This window comes from Calonectris borealis, chromosome 3, assembly GCF_964195595.1.
Source record: "Calonectris borealis chromosome 3, bCalBor7.hap1.2, whole genome shotgun sequence".
NCBI lineage: Eukaryota > Metazoa > Chordata > Aves > Procellariiformes > Procellariidae > Calonectris > Calonectris borealis.
The window spans coordinates 34573298-34590986 of NC_134314.1; the positions used below are offsets into that span (position 1 = coordinate 34573298).

The 17689-nt window shown below is 37.6% G+C and overlaps 1 protein-coding gene across 2 annotated transcripts in view; it reads left to right on the top strand.

The window, feature by feature from the left end:
* The window catches only part of RIMS1 (regulating synaptic membrane exocytosis 1), a 348914-nt gene that overhangs the window by 148675 nt on the left and 182550 nt on the right, over positions 1–17689 (top strand). The window contains exons 4-6 of one of the 2 annotated variants that reach the window (XM_075145319.1): positions 2760–2813; positions 6241–6584; positions 8870–9741. In XM_075145319.1, the coding sequence (XP_075001420.1) occupies positions 2760–2813; positions 6241–6584; positions 8870–9741 (1270 nt within the window). The remainder of the gene's footprint in view (positions 1–2759; positions 2814–6240; positions 6585–8869; positions 9742–17689) is intronic. The other variant, XM_075145318.1, reaches the window with a different exon arrangement.

Below are 17689 nucleotides of genomic sequence, written 5' to 3' on the forward strand. Positions count from 1 at the left end.
CTGATGCCATTTTTGATGCCCTACAGTACATAAGACATATACATATGGCTGGCAGATGTGTCCTAACTCTTGTGGCAGGCTTATGCCCTCTTAAGTGGCACGTGGCAGCCAGGTGACTTATCTCAAATGGCACTAGCCTATCCTTAGGATTTAATTTTATTTTGTTGTGTCTCCTCGAGAGTGAATGGATTCTCTTTGCATGGAAACTTAAATACCTGCCATGCCTATAGGCATTTCTGTGTAGACAGAAATACCTTAAGCATTTTACTCTCATCCTTATTCGTACACATATGATCTGATTTGGAAAGTTAACATCTCAGTTAACTATGAAAGGCAAGCAGGAAGAGTATGAAGTGCGCTCTCTAGTGCAAGTGGAAACTTCTGATAAGGTGGGCTTTTAAACATCCCTCCTGGATGCTCTCAGTCAAACATTTAAATGGCACCACAGACTTTAAGGTGACATGTAGTTCTGTGAGCAGTGGGGCCTTGTTCCCTATGAACATGTCTTGTGATTGAATTGCTGTGTAGATTCTGTGATGCCAATAAAAGATTGCACTTAATGAAATATTTATATGGATTTTATAGAACTGCCTATTTCATGAAACTTTTAAGAATATAATCCCTTGAAAAATTCCATGCCTGTGCAGAATATTATTGCATTTGTCCAGTGGGTTAAAACATTATTGGAGGGTGTGGGGAGAAAAGGGGGAAGAAACGCATCAGCTGTCAGCATAAACCTCATTTTCTTGCCAAACCAGGATAAAAATATCAAGCTGAAAACCTAAGTTATGAAGAAAAACTGCTCTGAACAGCAATGGAAGAACACAGAGTGCTAAAATGGCTTTATATCACAGTCCTGAAATGGCTGAGCCCCATACGTCATATGAACATCAGTGTGGGCAAAGCGGTCCTCTTTCTGCTTGGAGACAGAACAGTAGAGAACAGACAGAGTACTGTCCTTTTGAACCCTTCAGTCTAGAGGAGAGGCTACAGCAAAAGCAGAACCTAGGCTCCTAGGCTGCTTTTTTTAATAACAAATTAAACCTAATCTGGACTGTTCCTAGGCATTAGAGTATCTAAGTAATAAAACAGCAGAAGGCTGCTTGGCACGCTCTTGGTCTTCTGCCCACCAGCACTTTCTCATCAGTTTATCCTGGTGGTTTGGGAGTTGGGGTGCTCCGAGGCTTATCTCCGGGAGGCAGTTTGTATGCAGCCACCTTGCTTTGAAGTCGAGCAGAGATCCTAGTAGAGATGCAAGTTATTTCATGTCATTCGGCATGAGTGCTCAAAAATGTTTCTGTGCAAGTTTAATGTACTAGTATGGGTGTCATTTCAAGATGTAGTTTAACAGGAGCCAACGAGCCACTGCCGTAGAGAAAACATCCTGTTCCCCACATTTGCCTCTGTTCCTAGCCACATGATTTCACTACTCATCATACCCCACCATGAGAAAAATAGATGTGAGAAAAAAAGAAACCAACTTAAAAATACAGATAAATTTCTAATATGTTTTTAAATGCAAGTGGCTGTTGGGAGGACCTGACAGTCGAGGGAGGGGATACAAGGGAACATGCAGTATGGTGAAGCTGGGAACAAAGAAGGGAGAGGACAAACCCGAACAGGGAGAAAGAAGAGCAAGAGAGGAGGGAGGTGGGGAGAAGATCTTCCCTTTTGGTGACCAGGAGCCATTGGATGAACTCAGCTGTCTGTAAAATTTTGAAAAATATGTTTAATTAAAGCTTGGATTCACAAGCACATTTTCATTGGGAGGGTAGAGTTGTTTACTTATTTAGATTTTGGACTAATGTAAGGATTCAAGTAGATTTTCAGCTTCATTTATTTATATTTTAATGGAGTGAAGCCGTCATGACACTTAAGCTTGGGTTTTATTACAGAATTCATTTGGATATAGCAAAAGAGAAAAATGCAATGCTGTATACTAATTTCATGGTTTGCTGCATGTTTTATATTATTCCAGAATCATTAAGTGATACATAGTCTAACTTAATTCTGTGAATGAATAGTTTCCTAAGAGCAAATTGGTAACATTTCTTCCCTCTGACTTCAAGAGATAACTTGTAGGATGGTGGCAGAGCTCTGCTGAAGTGAATGGTGTCTCAGGCAGAGAAGAGGATCTGCCTAATTAGATCTGTCTGAAATAACTAGTGTCTTCTAGAAGTGCGTAGATGAAGGTGGCTAAAGGAACATTAACAAAAGGAATAAACTGAAAAGATGTTGTGTATACACCCTTCAGAAGGGAAGTAATTAGGATAGCATGAAGATTAAGTAAGGAGTAGCTCGTGGCCTGTTATATTAGCACACTTGTTACCTAATTTGTTGTACAGAGATGAAGCGGCATGCATGGGAGTCAGTGTAACTGTGGGTTTGCCATTTCTAAATTCATGAAGCGTGAAGGAGTGTGCTCCTTATGGAGTCTCCTCAGAATCCGGGCTTGGGTGAAGGATTTGGGGAACTTGCTCTAACCTTAGCCTGAGTTTTGCCTAGCATGTGTCACACAAATTTGGTATAAAGCTTGTGTCCCCCCTAATGTGACTTTAGCCTCCCAGTGCATGTTTGAAAGTCTCCAAATTTGAATTTGAAAAAAGCCTTTTTCTGCATTCTAAAATGCAGTTTTGAAATATGTAATCATGAAGAAGTGTTCTTATTTTTGTAATGAAAATGCTCTTTTTCTCTGTGTATATAGTTGTATATATTGTTTACTATGGGCTCTTTCAAGTTGGAATTTCATGTTGTGTTAGTACAGGAATACTGTTCCTACTCATTGTGGATCGCATTCAACAGTACCTGTAAGAGTAAGTTTGAGGAATATTTTTTCTCTGAATGAAATACCCCATATTCCACATGAAGGCAAGCACGGTATCCTTCTAGCATGTTTTCACGCAGCCTGTAAAGTTTCCACGTGAATCTGTGTGGGAACTGTTGATGCACCTCCGCTGAGTCCTGTTATGTGCCACTTTGTTTTTGTTACGTAGCAGTAAAGCCCAGAACCCTTTGCTATGCTGTGAAAATGCACATCTTTCCAGAGCCATGCATATGAACCCTTTGAATGAGGAGCACCCTTTTACTGGTTCTCTTTAATAGCTTCATGTGCAGATATGCATTGACCTATGCAAGGATGCAATAAACCAGAAACAAACCCAACAACAAAAACCAGACTCTGGATGTCTTAGGTGACTTACTGTAGCACTGCATCAGAGCTCACCATCCAGAAAAGAGTAAACAGAAACTATTTTTGAAGTGACAGGCCAGAGTAAAATTGTCTAACACTCTTTATTTTACTGATGCATCACGTGGAGGTCCAGAAGCCACATTAGAGAACTGTAATCCTTCATCAGAGCATTTGTTTGGTTGCCTAACATCTGTGGATTGTTAAGATAAGTTATTACACAGACCTGCTTTAGTTTAGATCAGTTTGGACCACATCCCAGTATATTCAATCAGGATATAATTCCTGCATGCTGCTGAATTGCTTGCTCCACATACTTCTCTAAAAATGTTTTTCAATATACAGTTTTGTCACTGAAACTGTTCTGTCACCTCAAGTTTTGGGTTTTTTTTCCCTCTTAAAGAAAAGCTTTTATTATTTTTCCTTTTGGACTGAATATATCTCAAGGCAAACATAGTATTTATTAAGTCCTGAAGAGATTCCTAAACAGGGATGGTAGTGTAGCTTCCATGTGAGTATAATGCAGATTTCCTACATGTGTAATCTGTGGTGATTGGTATGTGTTGTGTCCAAATTGCACCGTTTAAAGACAGCTGTAAGAAAATGGTTTTGTATTTACATGTATAGTATTTCTTCTTTCTGTATTCTGTATTTTTCTGTGTCTATTTGTGCATTAGCTATTCCTATTTGTTTGGTTCTCATAATGTTTTACATAAAATGAATTACAATATCAAAGGTGATTATGTAAATTAATGGTAATTTCTTGAAGTTTATTACATACTTTATATATATTTTAAATGATCAAATACGTTAAATTGTAAATGAATCTGTTATCATCTTTATGCATTTAAATGTGCTTGCATACATACACACATATGTAATTTAATTAGAATATTTAAATTTTACTTTAGTATTCCTTATCCTTCCTTTAAACAAACTCTAGTTGATTTATTTTTTTATTAACATGTTTTTCAACTTTCCCTGTACACTGATAAAATACAGGCAATGACATATTTTTCATTAATGACTTTGGTTTATAGCATTGACATAGATTTTATATACAGACACGTGTGTGGACACTCTTGCTGTCTAATGAGCTAACAATTGTGTCAGAGTCTATAAAATGTGGGGTTTTTTCCTTTTAGTCTCGCTGGTTTTTTAAATACCTGTAATAATAATACCAGATAGACTAAAAAACTATTCTGTTAGAACAGATAGTCTGATAAACTGAATCTCTGTTTTGTGAGGTATACTAGATGAAGGAAAAAAGACATTTTGGAATCAAGGGATTTTTTTGTTAAAGGACTAGCATTTATTTTGTCAAAGTCGCTGTTCCTATTATCCTACTGAGGGTTATCTATTTTTATCATAATACATGTTTGTGCCACTGTTGCAATAACTGTAGCTTTTGATTAAGTTTTTTTTTAATTAATTAAAATTTTAATAGGTATTTTATTATCCTTCTTAAATAGAAGGAATATAACAGTCATGTTTTGATAAAGGCACAATCCAGATGCAGGGAAAAGAGTTGGATGTCTTCTCGGTATGGTTTGGTCAAACAGTGCAGAAATGATATTGGAAGTTCTGATGTAGTCTTCAGACCTAAACAGATAGTCTATTCTAGGGTGTTTATTTATGTTAAGTATGTAAAATGCCTAAAATTTTCATCATACCATGTAAGCAATGTACTTCCTCCCCAGGCCAGACAATAAGAGAGCTCAGTACCAGAGCTTTCTCCTGTTGCAATTTCTTCCCTGAAGTGATTGTTTTTTCTGTTCCTTTTAATTTTAAAAGTGTTGTATAATTTTGTGACTGTCGCATCATTCCTGGTTTTACACAAAATAATTTAAGCATATTTTTCATTCAACTTTTGTCATCCTTCTTACCCTCTTTACAATTTTACCCATTCTTTTACTTCTTTCCACATTAAACTAAAAAATTTTCTGTACCATTTTCCTTATTAGCTGTCAGCTTTGTTTCCTCTCATCTCTATTTTTATTTCTGACAAAATTCCTACCTCTTGTATATTCTTCATGCATTTTGCCTTTTTTGTTCTTCTGCCTCAAAACTCCTTTTGTCTTTGTCTCAATTTTTCTTAAATATTCACACACTTCAGAGTCCTTTTATTTTTCTCTGGTGATTTACTCCTGTACATAAGACTGTCTTGTACTATATATAGACTTGAAACATAGAGTCTCGCTTTACTGTGTGTGCTCCTATTTATCTGTGTATCTGAAATAAAAAAAAAAAAAATTAAAAAAATCTTAAGAAGCACCGTTTATGTACATAGCTTAATTGTGATTGCCAGGGACACATGTTTAATTTATTTATTTATTATTTACAGCCATAACTCAAAGAGATGGTAAATGATCATTTCCAAGTAGTACAAAATACGGTACTTTTGCATTTTTTTCATTGGTGCATTTAGTTCTCTATTAGTAGGTTTCTTTAGGTCTTACCTTACATCTCTGGTAAGTAGTTCTTGTGGATGTAGCTAAAACCATGCACAGTAAGTGCTGAATTTATTTGCAGGATAATGTTGAGTTATGTTACATGAGAAAAATTAATTAAAGGGAAATACCGTGTCAGTTTTCTGTGGCGGCGGAGGTTGGGAGTTAGCTGGGCAGGACTCAACCACCCGAGGTACAAGTCCCGTTTACAGTCTGGTAGGCTTGTCCTGGCAGCAGTCCACACCAGCAAAAACAACCCAACCCACCCCCACAACTGCATCAACCCCAGCAACAAGCGTTGGTCGTGTTGTTGGTGTTTATTCAGAAGAGAGCCTAGGGCTGGGCTGAGGGGGGATTGCTACAGGTAGAACTGACATATATTGACAGCACATTTTGGAGAAGCTCGCATAGCATGTGCCTGTAGGATGCTTGGCTCTAGCCAGTGCAGTCACTGCTTGGAGAAGCATGTTCTGGGTCCTGTCACGAGCACCAACCTTACCAGTTTAGAGGAGAGCGAGAGATCATACCTGCTCTGTGATAGTGAGCATGCATTTCAGGGTCTGAGGGGTAGCTGCACTGACTCTTCTTGTTGTCTTCAACTAGGTTATGTGGGTATGCAATTTATGTCGAAAGCAACAAGAAATCCTAACGAAATCCGGAGCATGGTTTTTTGGAAGTGGACCACAGCCCTCACCCAGCCAGGACGGAGCACTGAGTGATACGGCAACTGGTGGAAGCTCGGATGCACCAAGAGAAAAGAAAGCAAGACTTCAAGAGCGATCGAGATCACAGACTCCTTTAAGTACAGCAACTGCCTCATCACAGGAAATCTCTTCTTCCAGTGTGCAGTCCGACCGTAGGAAAGGAGCAGAAGTGTCGCAGCCAGCTATGGGCCTGGACCAAAAGCAAGTTTCATCAAGGTCTAGAAGTGAACCTCCAAGAGAAAGGTAATGCTTTCTGTCTTGATAGAGCCTCACAATTATAAATGCTAGTTCAATAATATTATACAAGGCTGTCAGTTGGCCCTTGTGTGTGTCTATAACTGTGTAAAAACAAAGAATAAGTTGATTTACTGACCAGGGAAGGATAAATGTTAGCTAGCAAATACATTGTCTGATTTGATCTGTGCAGCAGAAATGAGGAAAAAAGAAAATTGAATTTTAGGGATATTTCCATGTACTTCAATGCATTTTGGTGTACACTTTTAATATAGCATTGTAGGTTACTTCTAAACTTTAAATTTGGCAGGTGTTTTAAAGTTATTAAACAAAGAGCAAACCTTTAACTTGATGAAATAATTTAGTATTTAAAAAAACAACACCCCCCGACCCCTGTCCAAATGAACAAAAACCCCACCCTCTGGAGTTCTGTCAGATATCCTTATGTGTTATCTTTTATCAATTATTGTATTATTTTTGATAATAAAACAGGAACTGTTAAAAAAGCTCATTTACACCTGCAAAGTAAACATTCATGAAGATCAGCAATAGTATCATCTTGAATTCAGAGCAAGTTGTATGCAAGATTAAAGCCAAACGGAAGCAAACTTTTGTATTTTAAGTGAGTAAATGAGTAAATTCCTGAGCTGAAATTCACTGTGATGAACGGGTTGAGGAGTAGCAAATCCAGAGAGGCTGATGTGATGAAGCAGTTGCTGTTGTTTTGGCTGCTAGATGGCAGAGCAGTTGAGGAGGGAGCCTGTGGCAACAAATCAAGAGTCTGCCGTAGACGATTCTGCCTTGGCCAGAATGGTTGATGATTTTTTTTTTCATAGCTGTTGAAGTTGAAAATGGATGATGAGCAGTGGCCGGTAACTTACTGTGTTGGTGAGGTCTGTCTGGGTTTAACTGTACCAAAACTCAGGTTAGTGTTATGTATATGTGTGATGTACATGAACACATGGTGCCCTCCCCTGATTCTGCTGACTTTTTTGCCCCAGCACTGGAAAGGCCCCCAGAGCAGTCATCACTCAGCTGAAGGACAATTTTAGGGCAGCAATATGCTTTCTATTTCTGCTTTGCTGTCCAAAAGTGAGATGGTTATATTAATTATACAATAATAACGTTCTCTACTTGTCACTGAGACTTTCAAATGAAGTCCAAGGGTTCTGAATGGAGAGCATCTGTGGTAAGCTCAGGTCCCATTTATTGCCAAAAACTCAGGAGATGGAGAAAAAGGAGACAGGAGCTTAACTTGGGTCATATCTAATTTTGCCTGGCCTGTCAGATGCATCTGTGAAAATCTGTGATATGCAATCTGAAGACATATCAGTTGTGGAAGGGAAGATTCAAAACAAATTCCTAGTGACTGTCCTGGTGCAGGTGTATAACTGTGTTCAGTCTTCTTCAAAATCGATGGATTCATATGTGAACTGGTAAACAAAAGGACAATTGGAATGATGAGAGAAATAAAAATATCTAGTAAAAGGGGATTTTATGATTCTTCGGCTTGCTTATTCTCCCAAAGCAGAAGATGAAAGAGGAGACACCATAATTTTCCGGCCGGCTTCATTATTCATTGTTTTGTGCTTTGGCTGTATAGAGAAATAAATTACATTTTTCATCCTCTTTTATTACCAGAGAAAGGAATGCCATTAATTTATCTCAAAGAGTCAATTTGCTTTTCTTTATGTGCTTATGAAATGGGCACTTCTTTTTAGAGTTTTAATAAGATAAAGCAAACTAGGTCAAGTATTATTGTTTTTGGATATAGTCTCTTTTGCATTTTTTTTATATCCATATTAATTCTTTCTGTAATGTCATTGTGGGAGATACTCCATTTGGTGGTGTTTATATTTATACTGTCAGGGTGCTTGAAGTGAATTGTGTATATGTGGTTAGTCTGTAACCCTCATGACTGCTGCAGAAAAATGGAGAACATACTTCAATACTCTGTCATAGTGCTGCAGTTACTACCAAGACGACTTTGAGTCTTCCTACTTACAGGGGTAAATTATTCTTATCTGCATTTATCCATGTTAATATTCTTTGTGATTTTACACATTAATTGGACCAGCCGTAATTTATGTTTTTGTGGACTCTGGAAGTTGTTTGCTATTGGAAAGTAGCTGGAAGGATTAATATATGATTTAATTCATATTAATGGATCCAGTACCTTTCTATATGTTTTGCCATAGCTTATTCTGGTTTATAATTATTTACCATAACAATGTACACAATTTTTTTTATTTTGCATTCAATTCCTCAAATTATTGTACTCCTTTTCATTGTAGGAAGAAGACAATATTGGTTTCAGACCAGAATGGCAAAGGTTTAAAGAGTGAACGTAAGCGTGTGCCAAAATCCTCACTTCAAAAAGAAGGACCAGCAGATGACAGGGAGCGTAAAGAACGGCATGAAGGTAGAAGACTGGAGAAAGGCAAGTCACAGGACTACCCTGACTTGCCAGAGAAAGTTGAGGAAGGCAAAGTGCCTGATGATGAAAAACAAAGGAAGGAAGATGAGTATCATACCCGTTACAGGAGTGACCCCAATCTGGCAAGATATCCTGTAAAACCACATCCTGAGGAACAGCAGATGCGCATGCATGCAAAAGTTTCTAAAGCACGGCACGAGAGAAGACACAGTGATGTAGCTTTGCCACATACAGAAATGGAGGAAGCGGAGGTACCTGAGAATAAATTAGGAAAACGCTCACAATTACAGGGAACTCAGGACAGAAAATCTCTTGTGGAAACTCAGAGGTCGTACTCTATAGACAGAACAGGTGATGTAAGAATTTCTGTTTCTAAACAATTAACTAATCATAGCCCACCAACTCCCAGGCATAGTCCAGTTCCTATAGAACACGTAGAATACAAGAACCACGATTCCTTTAAAAAACAGAGCCGCCTTGATCCTAGCTCTGCTATTCTCATGCGAAAAGCAAAGCGGGAAAAAATGGAGACCATGCTAAGGAATGATTCCCTTAGCTCTGACCAGTCGGAATCAGTGCGGCCATCCCCTCCAAAGCCTCATAGAGCAAAAAGAGGCGGAAAGAAAAGGCAGATGTCAGTTAGTAGCTCAGAGGAAGAAGGGGCATCAACACCAGAATATACTAGCTGTGAAGATGTGGAGATAGAAAGTGAAAGTGTCAGTGAAAAAGGTAAGGACCTTTATGTCTATTATGCACATGGCCATGGTTTGGGGAAAAAAAAATCTGTATTTTTCTCTATCTTTTGCCTCTTTTTTAAACATACACCTTTGTTTTTCCCCTTACCTTTCTTTTTTTTCCAGCTGAGAAGTGTCTTATACCTGTTTACATTTGGTTTGCAATGTTTCCTTTTGCATTCTTAGATGAGGTGGTTACAGGTAGCATCAACTGATGGGTTTCTTTCTCATTCTCTTTCCTCTTTCACCTAGAACTGACAGAATTTAAGGGTTCCAGTTTATTCTCTTGATAGTATCTGTACTCCTTTGGTCATTGCTTCATCCTTTTGTCTGTATGCAGAATAATTTTCTGTAAATGAATTGAAATGGAAAGTGAGTTCTGTAACAATCTGAGAAGACCATTATAAAGCATCCTAATCTTACTGACTCCTCAGACTTAAGATATGCAAAATTTTACTACATTTAATAAAATACCGAGGATCTGCCAGAGTTCATTGTTAACAAGGACAGGATATGGGGCAAGGGGAGTGATATATGGGAAAGAAATGAGAATTGCCTAACTTGTTGTCTAGATGAATTTGCTCCCAAGCTTACAAGTATGTTTAAAATCTGTTATTTCAGTTTGCCTTCATCTGCTGATGGTAACACTCAGCAGTAAGGAATAAGTGTAGTACTCTCTGTGCTTTTAAACAAAGCCTTTCTTCTGGCTGAAGAAGTTAATCAAATTCATGAATGGTGAACAGATAAAATAAACATCATCAGAAAAGTCTATGGTAGAACCTACCAACTGTCTTATAACCCCAATTTGTCTTTAAGTGACACTACAGTGAGCTCAAGGCTTTTTGTGTCTTTGGAATTAGCTTTTAGCTCTTTAGTTTAATTATCTATGTGTGAAACTTGAAAGTTTTCTGCTGGTGTTCGTACTCAAAATGCCAACGGCTTGTCTGCATTGCCTTTTAGTTCCTGGCACTGTTTCCTGACATGTCTTTGATTCATATATGCTAACCTGTCTGTCTGTCTTTATCTGATGTTGTGGTCTCCTGACATCCCCTAAAGCTCCAGGTACACATATAAAAAGAGACAACATTTCTCTCTTATCCCCTCTGAATAGCTGCTTGTTTTAACTTTCTAAGCCCTAACTTCTCCATTCAAAATATGGAAGTTTGCTTTTCTGCTCATTTTTAAGGAGGGATGATGATCATGCCCCTGAAATCTTAATCCAGATTCCACTTAGACATAAAAAACCCCTCACTTTTTTGACTGTGGGGGTTGTCAAACACTGGAACATACCACACAGAGACATTGTACAGTCTCCATCCTTGCTTGGAGATGCTAAAAACCCAAATGGAGAAGGCCCTGAGCAATCCGCTCTAGCTGACCCTGCTTTTGAGCAAGGGGGTTTGAACTAGGGACCTACAGAGGTCCCTTCCAGTCTCAACTATTCTGTCTTTCTAAGAGAACACATCTCTTTCCCTTATTTTGTGACAATGTTTTATGCTGACATTTGGATTTGTGTAATTTTCCTTGACTTCCTCTGTTGGTAGTAGCAGTCTGTAATACAGCATATCCTTTCCATCTTTGTTATTAGCTTTCATTTATGTGCATCAATTTGAGGTTGCTTATGAAGTAGAAAGGATTTCCCTTATTCAGTGAGGGGTATCATTATAAACTGGAAGGTCATTGATGTGAAAGTCAAGTCCAGGCTGAAAGTCATTGATACTGATATCAATATGTTGATATAGTTTGCTCTATAATGGTCCTTTGTAAATAAAACTTTTCGATGGTTGCTTCCAGGCTCATGGCACTGATCTCAGCTTTTGACCAATTTCCCGTTGTGTTGTTAACCATTAAGGGTTGGATTTTTTACCTTCAGTGTTACGAATCCCAGAGGATTTAAAATGTCGCTAAATGCTTATGTTCTCGATAACTGAATCAAGTTCTTGGTTACCTCCAAGACAGATATTTAGGCTCCCCCTTTAGACAGTGGAGGCCTTGGTCTGTATCGCATCACAGTGCTACCTCACTGTATTTGAATAAAAATTATAAATAGGAGTATGTTAGGGACCTGTCTGACCACTGCCAACTCAGTACTTGGTTAACATTGTTGAGCATTCCTTGAGACCTTATCTCTACTTGTCAGTAAGCTAGCACCGTGTTATTAATCAGAATTTATAGACACACACATATATATGTGTATATATGTATATATATGTGTGTGTATGGGTATGCAACACATTAATTACAGAAATAAATTTATTAATTTAATAGCTGTGAGATCTAGCTGTTAATGTTATTTTTGCCCGATCTTGATATGACTTTTACAATCCTTGTCATGGGAAAAGAAGTGGAAAGCCTTTGAAGCTGGGGGTATAGTACAGAAAAAGAGCTGGGAAATGTGAATACAAATGAGAAAGCAGAAACATTTTTGGTAGTAAAGTATCCAATTACTTCTAGAATTAAATTTTCATCAGTACCTGAAAAAATCTGCTATGTTTCATAAGAATAGATAGAAAGGCAGGAAATTTTATTACCTAAGAAAATCTTTTAGAAATCCCTCAATATTTTAAAAGAAAAAATGCCACAGTAAAAGGGTTTAGTGTTAAAAAATTAATACAAATAATTTAAAAATGCCCCTATTGTAACCAAGGTCAGAATCCCATTCTTTGCAATTTAGCAGCATCATTACAAACAGAATTTCACCCACCATTCCTTCAGTGCTTTGCTTGTAATTTGGGAGAGATACTGCACAGGTCCCTAGTTATAGTGCTTTAGTTTATAAGCCCAGGAGGGTCTGGAATCCATCCTCTCTTATCTAAATATCAGCTCAGTCAGAAATCTGGTGCCAAAGTAATAAAAATGGAGCTAGAAAGATAGAATTATAGCAAATAAAATTTTTAACTTTGAACAGCCTTACCAAGAAACACCAAGATCTTAAAGTTAATGTTCACATTTGGTGAGTGCCAATATAAAGCAATCAGCAACTGAGTAATAAAGATGTACTATTTCCAATTCTATATTGAACAGCTAAAATAGAAATTTTCTATGGAAAACAGCTTACAGAGATGTTTAAAAGAAAATGATACCCTATAGAAATGTAAGGTATGGGTAGAATGAGTAAGACTGTATCGAAAATCAATAGCCAAAAACGACTTATAAAGTAGATACTGTGTAAAAGTTAGTTTTTAACATTTGCATTTCCTAGAAACGCTGTTTAGGATTGCATTACCTTGTCTTCTGAGCACAAAAAACCTTCTAAAAGTGATGTTCTTAAATACAAAGAAAGCTAATTTAGCTAGGACATCCCCTGCTATGTACTGTAACCATTTAATATGTATTTCTTCAAAATTATTAACAAAATAATTCACAAGCCCTGGATATATTTTCTTTCCAAAAAATAAATGTCTTTTGCAATCCAGTGGGATTTTGTCCCTTCGGCAGAGGACCCAAAGATTTATGTTGAGTTGTTTCCATGTTGGAGTAAATCTAGAGAAAGAACTGTTTAGGTGTCCAAAAAGGTCATCTCAAATGTCTTTTTTAAAAAAATCTGCACTCTTTACAGGACGCTATTACTGATTGCTGATAATATTTTCATCCTATTATTAATACAGGCTGTAGGAGACTCCTTATTCTGAAATCCGTAATAGTTGAACATTAGGTGGATTGAGTTTCCAGTGATAACACTGTCCTGGCAAGGCAAAAGGAGTCCTATAAGAAGGCATAAATTTCATTCATACTCGCTTCAAAGACTTGCTGGAATAACATAAACCAGACTATTACAAATGAAATCCAGACCTCATTTTAAAACTGAGAACAGCTTCTACCTACTGCCATCCAATAAAGAATGCAAATTAGATTTGGAGTAAGTTTGAGAAAAAAAATTTTCTTTAAAATTTAAAATCAATGATTTATGTAGAACTAGTAGATTTGTGTCCAGATGAGGTTGTATGTAACTTCTTTTATCCCGTGATAGATACAAGAGATATTCTAGACTTCTGTCATTCAGTCTTTGAAACTGGAAGATAAAATAGTGTTGGAAATTGGAACAATGTGAGGAGGTACTGAAAACTGCTCATGTACTTTTATGTAAATAGATGTGCTAATGGTTTTACATTTTGCATTGTTCGTATTTGCCTAAATGTGTATTTTGTTCACACCATTTAGGCTTGAAAATATGCCTAACACTCGCATATTGTCAGCAAAATGGTAAAAAGCTAAGTAAAACTCACTTTGTATACTTGCTAGTGGATTTAATCGGGAGTGAGGAGAGCATGATAGAGTTGGAGTCTTGTTCGAAAAAAACCTCCTGAGATGACATTCCAGCTACTTTCAGTGAAGATGTGATTGTTTCATTCATAATGCCTTTCTTACAGTACCAGGAGGAACAGAGCGACCCAATTTCATTTCATTCTTATGACATTACCCTTCTGGTTAGAAAGTGTTAGGGGGCCCTGCCCCTATCTTGCTGGGATTTTGGTGTATGCGCAGGTGTGAGGCAGGGGGATTGCGACCAGGAGGAGAGGACCTGGAGGTCAGAAGGAGAAAAGGACGCTATGGTTTGCAGACGAATGTGTTGGTGCTGGCTCGGCTCCAGGAGGAGAGGATCTGACCCCTTCCTCTGTCTTCCTCTGGTGTTTCGAGTGCCACTTTGGGCGCTTGTGCTTAGGGGTGCTCCCAGGGGAAGGAAAGCATAAATTAAATCCCGGCCCCAGTGATTTCTTCCAAGTGCTGTAGCGCTGTTGGCAAGGAAGGTAGCTTGTGGGCTAAGAGAGAAACCACACATGTGTGGCAGGGTGTATAAATGGACCAAAAGAAAACATCAGGAAAAGGCTATAGAGAAGAGGAGGCTGGTTTTAAATGTTTTTAGCTAAGCTTTTTCACTGAGGTATTTTAAATCTGGAGTGTAGGCAAGTCAAGTTATACTGTAACATCTGCTAGCATATTTTAACATCTGTTTGCATGGAGAGTTGGGCACAGAGTTTTAAAAAGAGCTAAATTTGTTTAGAAACGTGACTGAGATTTAATTTAGTGTAAAATAAAATACCTTTGCTAGGAAGATTGTTAGTTCTTAGAAATTAGTTCCAATTTATCTTCTAGTCCTTGTGCAATTTAGATCTACATCTGATTCAAATTTTAATGAAAATAGAATCTAAAATGGCTCTAGTTTCAGAATTTTGATCAGTGCTAACATTATTCAATGCTGTCAATATTCAATGCTTTTGAGTAGCTGAAATTATTTACAGTGCTTATGGAGTTGTAAATAAGTGCTTGTTAAATTAGTGTTGGGCAGTAAGAAATCTGTTTTGTGTGTATGGTATTATGTAAAGTGCATACATGCATATGCAAATGAAAAAAGCTGAGCATGAGTAGGAAAAAAGTCATACTGTTGAAGCTCGGTGCCAGAAACCGTGTCAACTCTGAGGACAGATAAGCAAAATTAAGGATAATTGTAATCATAATTTCTTACTCAGTTGAAATAGAGGATTCCTGGAAATAAAAATCAATTTCTTCATAGCCTGCATTGAAATTGCTCTGTGTTAGAAATACTGCTGCTGTTCCTCTGGCAGGCTCTGGGCCAAGGTGGGGAAATCTGGGGCTAAATCCACAGTACTTCTGACTGTAGCTTATCTTTTTTTGTCACCCTTTAAGTAATGATATTTGATAGCCATTTCCAGTGCAAATTTATGTAATAACAATCTGGTTTTTGAAAAGGAAACAACAAATGTACATTTTGACTTATCAAGAGACATGGAAGAAAAGGAAGTCACAAACTGTTAAATCGAGTTCTTTCTTACATCTCTGGCAGTTTGCAAGGCATTATGTTTCATTACTATTAATGTGCTCTGTCTTCTGTGTTGCTTGATTTTTCACGTTCATTATTTTATTAATTGTTTTTTGTCCCTTACCTTTCCCCTGCACATCTAATTCATAAAATAGCAACGAATTTGTCCTAATAGTAATTTGTCCAGTAGTAAGATAAGCGTTGTCATTACAAAACGGGGGATACTAAAGCATGGAGGAATTAGGATTATATGTTCAAAGAGACTTAACACCTGACAAACTGCGTAGCTTTAATTTCAGGAGCTGTGCAGTGTTTGAACCTGTAGAGAAACCCAGGACTTCTCTAGGTTTCTCCATGAAAGACCAATTCTCAAGAACATTCAGCATTCATTTTTTTTTCCATACAGAAACCACTGGAGGTGGCAGGTGCGGGAAGAGCAGTGGGAGCTGTGGGTCATGGAACACTTTTTAAGGGTCTAAGTGGGAGCTGAGAGCTTTTGAAAAACTTGCCCTAATTTTAGCTGCTGAGCACTTTTTAAAATGCAGCTGTGCAGTGAACTGGAGTTAAAACTCAGCCAGCCTGAAGCATGGCATGGCATCACGTTATAGCCAGAGGATGACCCTTTCCCCAGACTCTGTCCTACTGTTGAGTGTTCTGTATATGCATATATTTTTGGTATACCATAAAAGTTATGTGAACTGCTACTCAGGATTTACTGTTATTCTTTTGATCTGAGAGCTTAGAGGAAAAGGTGAGCTGTGAAGGACGAACCAAACTGTGTTTGGTAAAGTTACATAACTGTGGATGGTCTGTGCACTGTACTGAAGGATGAGTTTAGGTCTTGGGACTGAAATCCAAACCTTTTGCTTTTTTCCACCTGTATGGGGAAGCTGCCTCCCTTTGGGTGAAAAATGAAAGCCTGTGAAAGAAAAAGGTAAATTAATTATTGGCTTATTATAGAATAATACATACACTTTTATTAGTTTCAGAGTTAATTTTAGTTAATTATAGAGTTAACTAAGAACAAACAAGGATCTGATTCTGTTATTTTCTGAAAAAGTTCATTCTGTTTCCTTTTCTTAGTTACAGGGATTCAGTGTATTCATTCTCATCATCCTAAATCATATTGAGTCCAAACAGGGGTTATATCGTATGGTACTGAGTATTATTGGTTAGTATTTTGTGTTAATATTTCTCTGATACCTTTGATACCTTTTTTTGCTTATAATAATGCACTTAATTACTGTAATACACCGGAACTATTCCAGTTTCTTTCTTTCAGCACAACTTTGAGTAGATAGACTGGCCTATTTGAGCTTTCTAAAATCAGTGTGCTGATAAATGGCCTCTAGGAAAAACTTGATTGTGTCAGAAGGAAGGTTAATAATTATGAAATGTCTGTGTTTCCTTTGACTAAATACGCATCGTTTCATTCTGTTCCTGTCCATTCCGAACGTCTTCCTGAAAACTGTTTTCCCGTCTTTGCTCATGTGTTTTTGCATTGCTCTAGCGCTTTCTTCCTCTCTTCTTTCTCCTTCTGTACAATATATGAACTTCACAATCAAGAACTCCCCACCTACACTTTGGAATCACTGAAGTTGATTCTTGTCTCCATTTCACCTGCGATACCAAGGACAAGAGTTATATTTTCAAATGTGCACATCTCATATGGTCTCATGACTATATTTGCTGTACTAGTGAATTAAAGAGCCATTCTTTGACATCTTTGGCCAAGTAACAAAACACGGCGCATTTCCATATGATGAAGCTCTTGCATTCCTCAAGGGAAAGGCTGCATGGAAGCTGTCTATTAGGATTTATTCTTGGCCTGTCTCCTGCCTAGAAATAAATGGGAGAGTGCTAACTGACCCAGGGCACAACTGTTCCAGGGATTACTCTAACGATAAAGCAAGAAAGACAATCCAAGACTTGGCACTAATACACTGGTATAAATGTAGTCATTGTTTCTTATTTGTTTGTCTGCCTGTTTTCTTGCCTTGCATTTAAATTGCAAGTTCAGTGGGGTCTGGGGTTTCTTTTTGTGTTTGTACAGTGCCTGACTTGGTGAGATTTCGGTCCATGACTGAGACTCCAACTTGCCTTGACGATAATAAAATAGTATGCTTATTTAATGCAAGGACGTATTATTATTAGGTACCTTTTT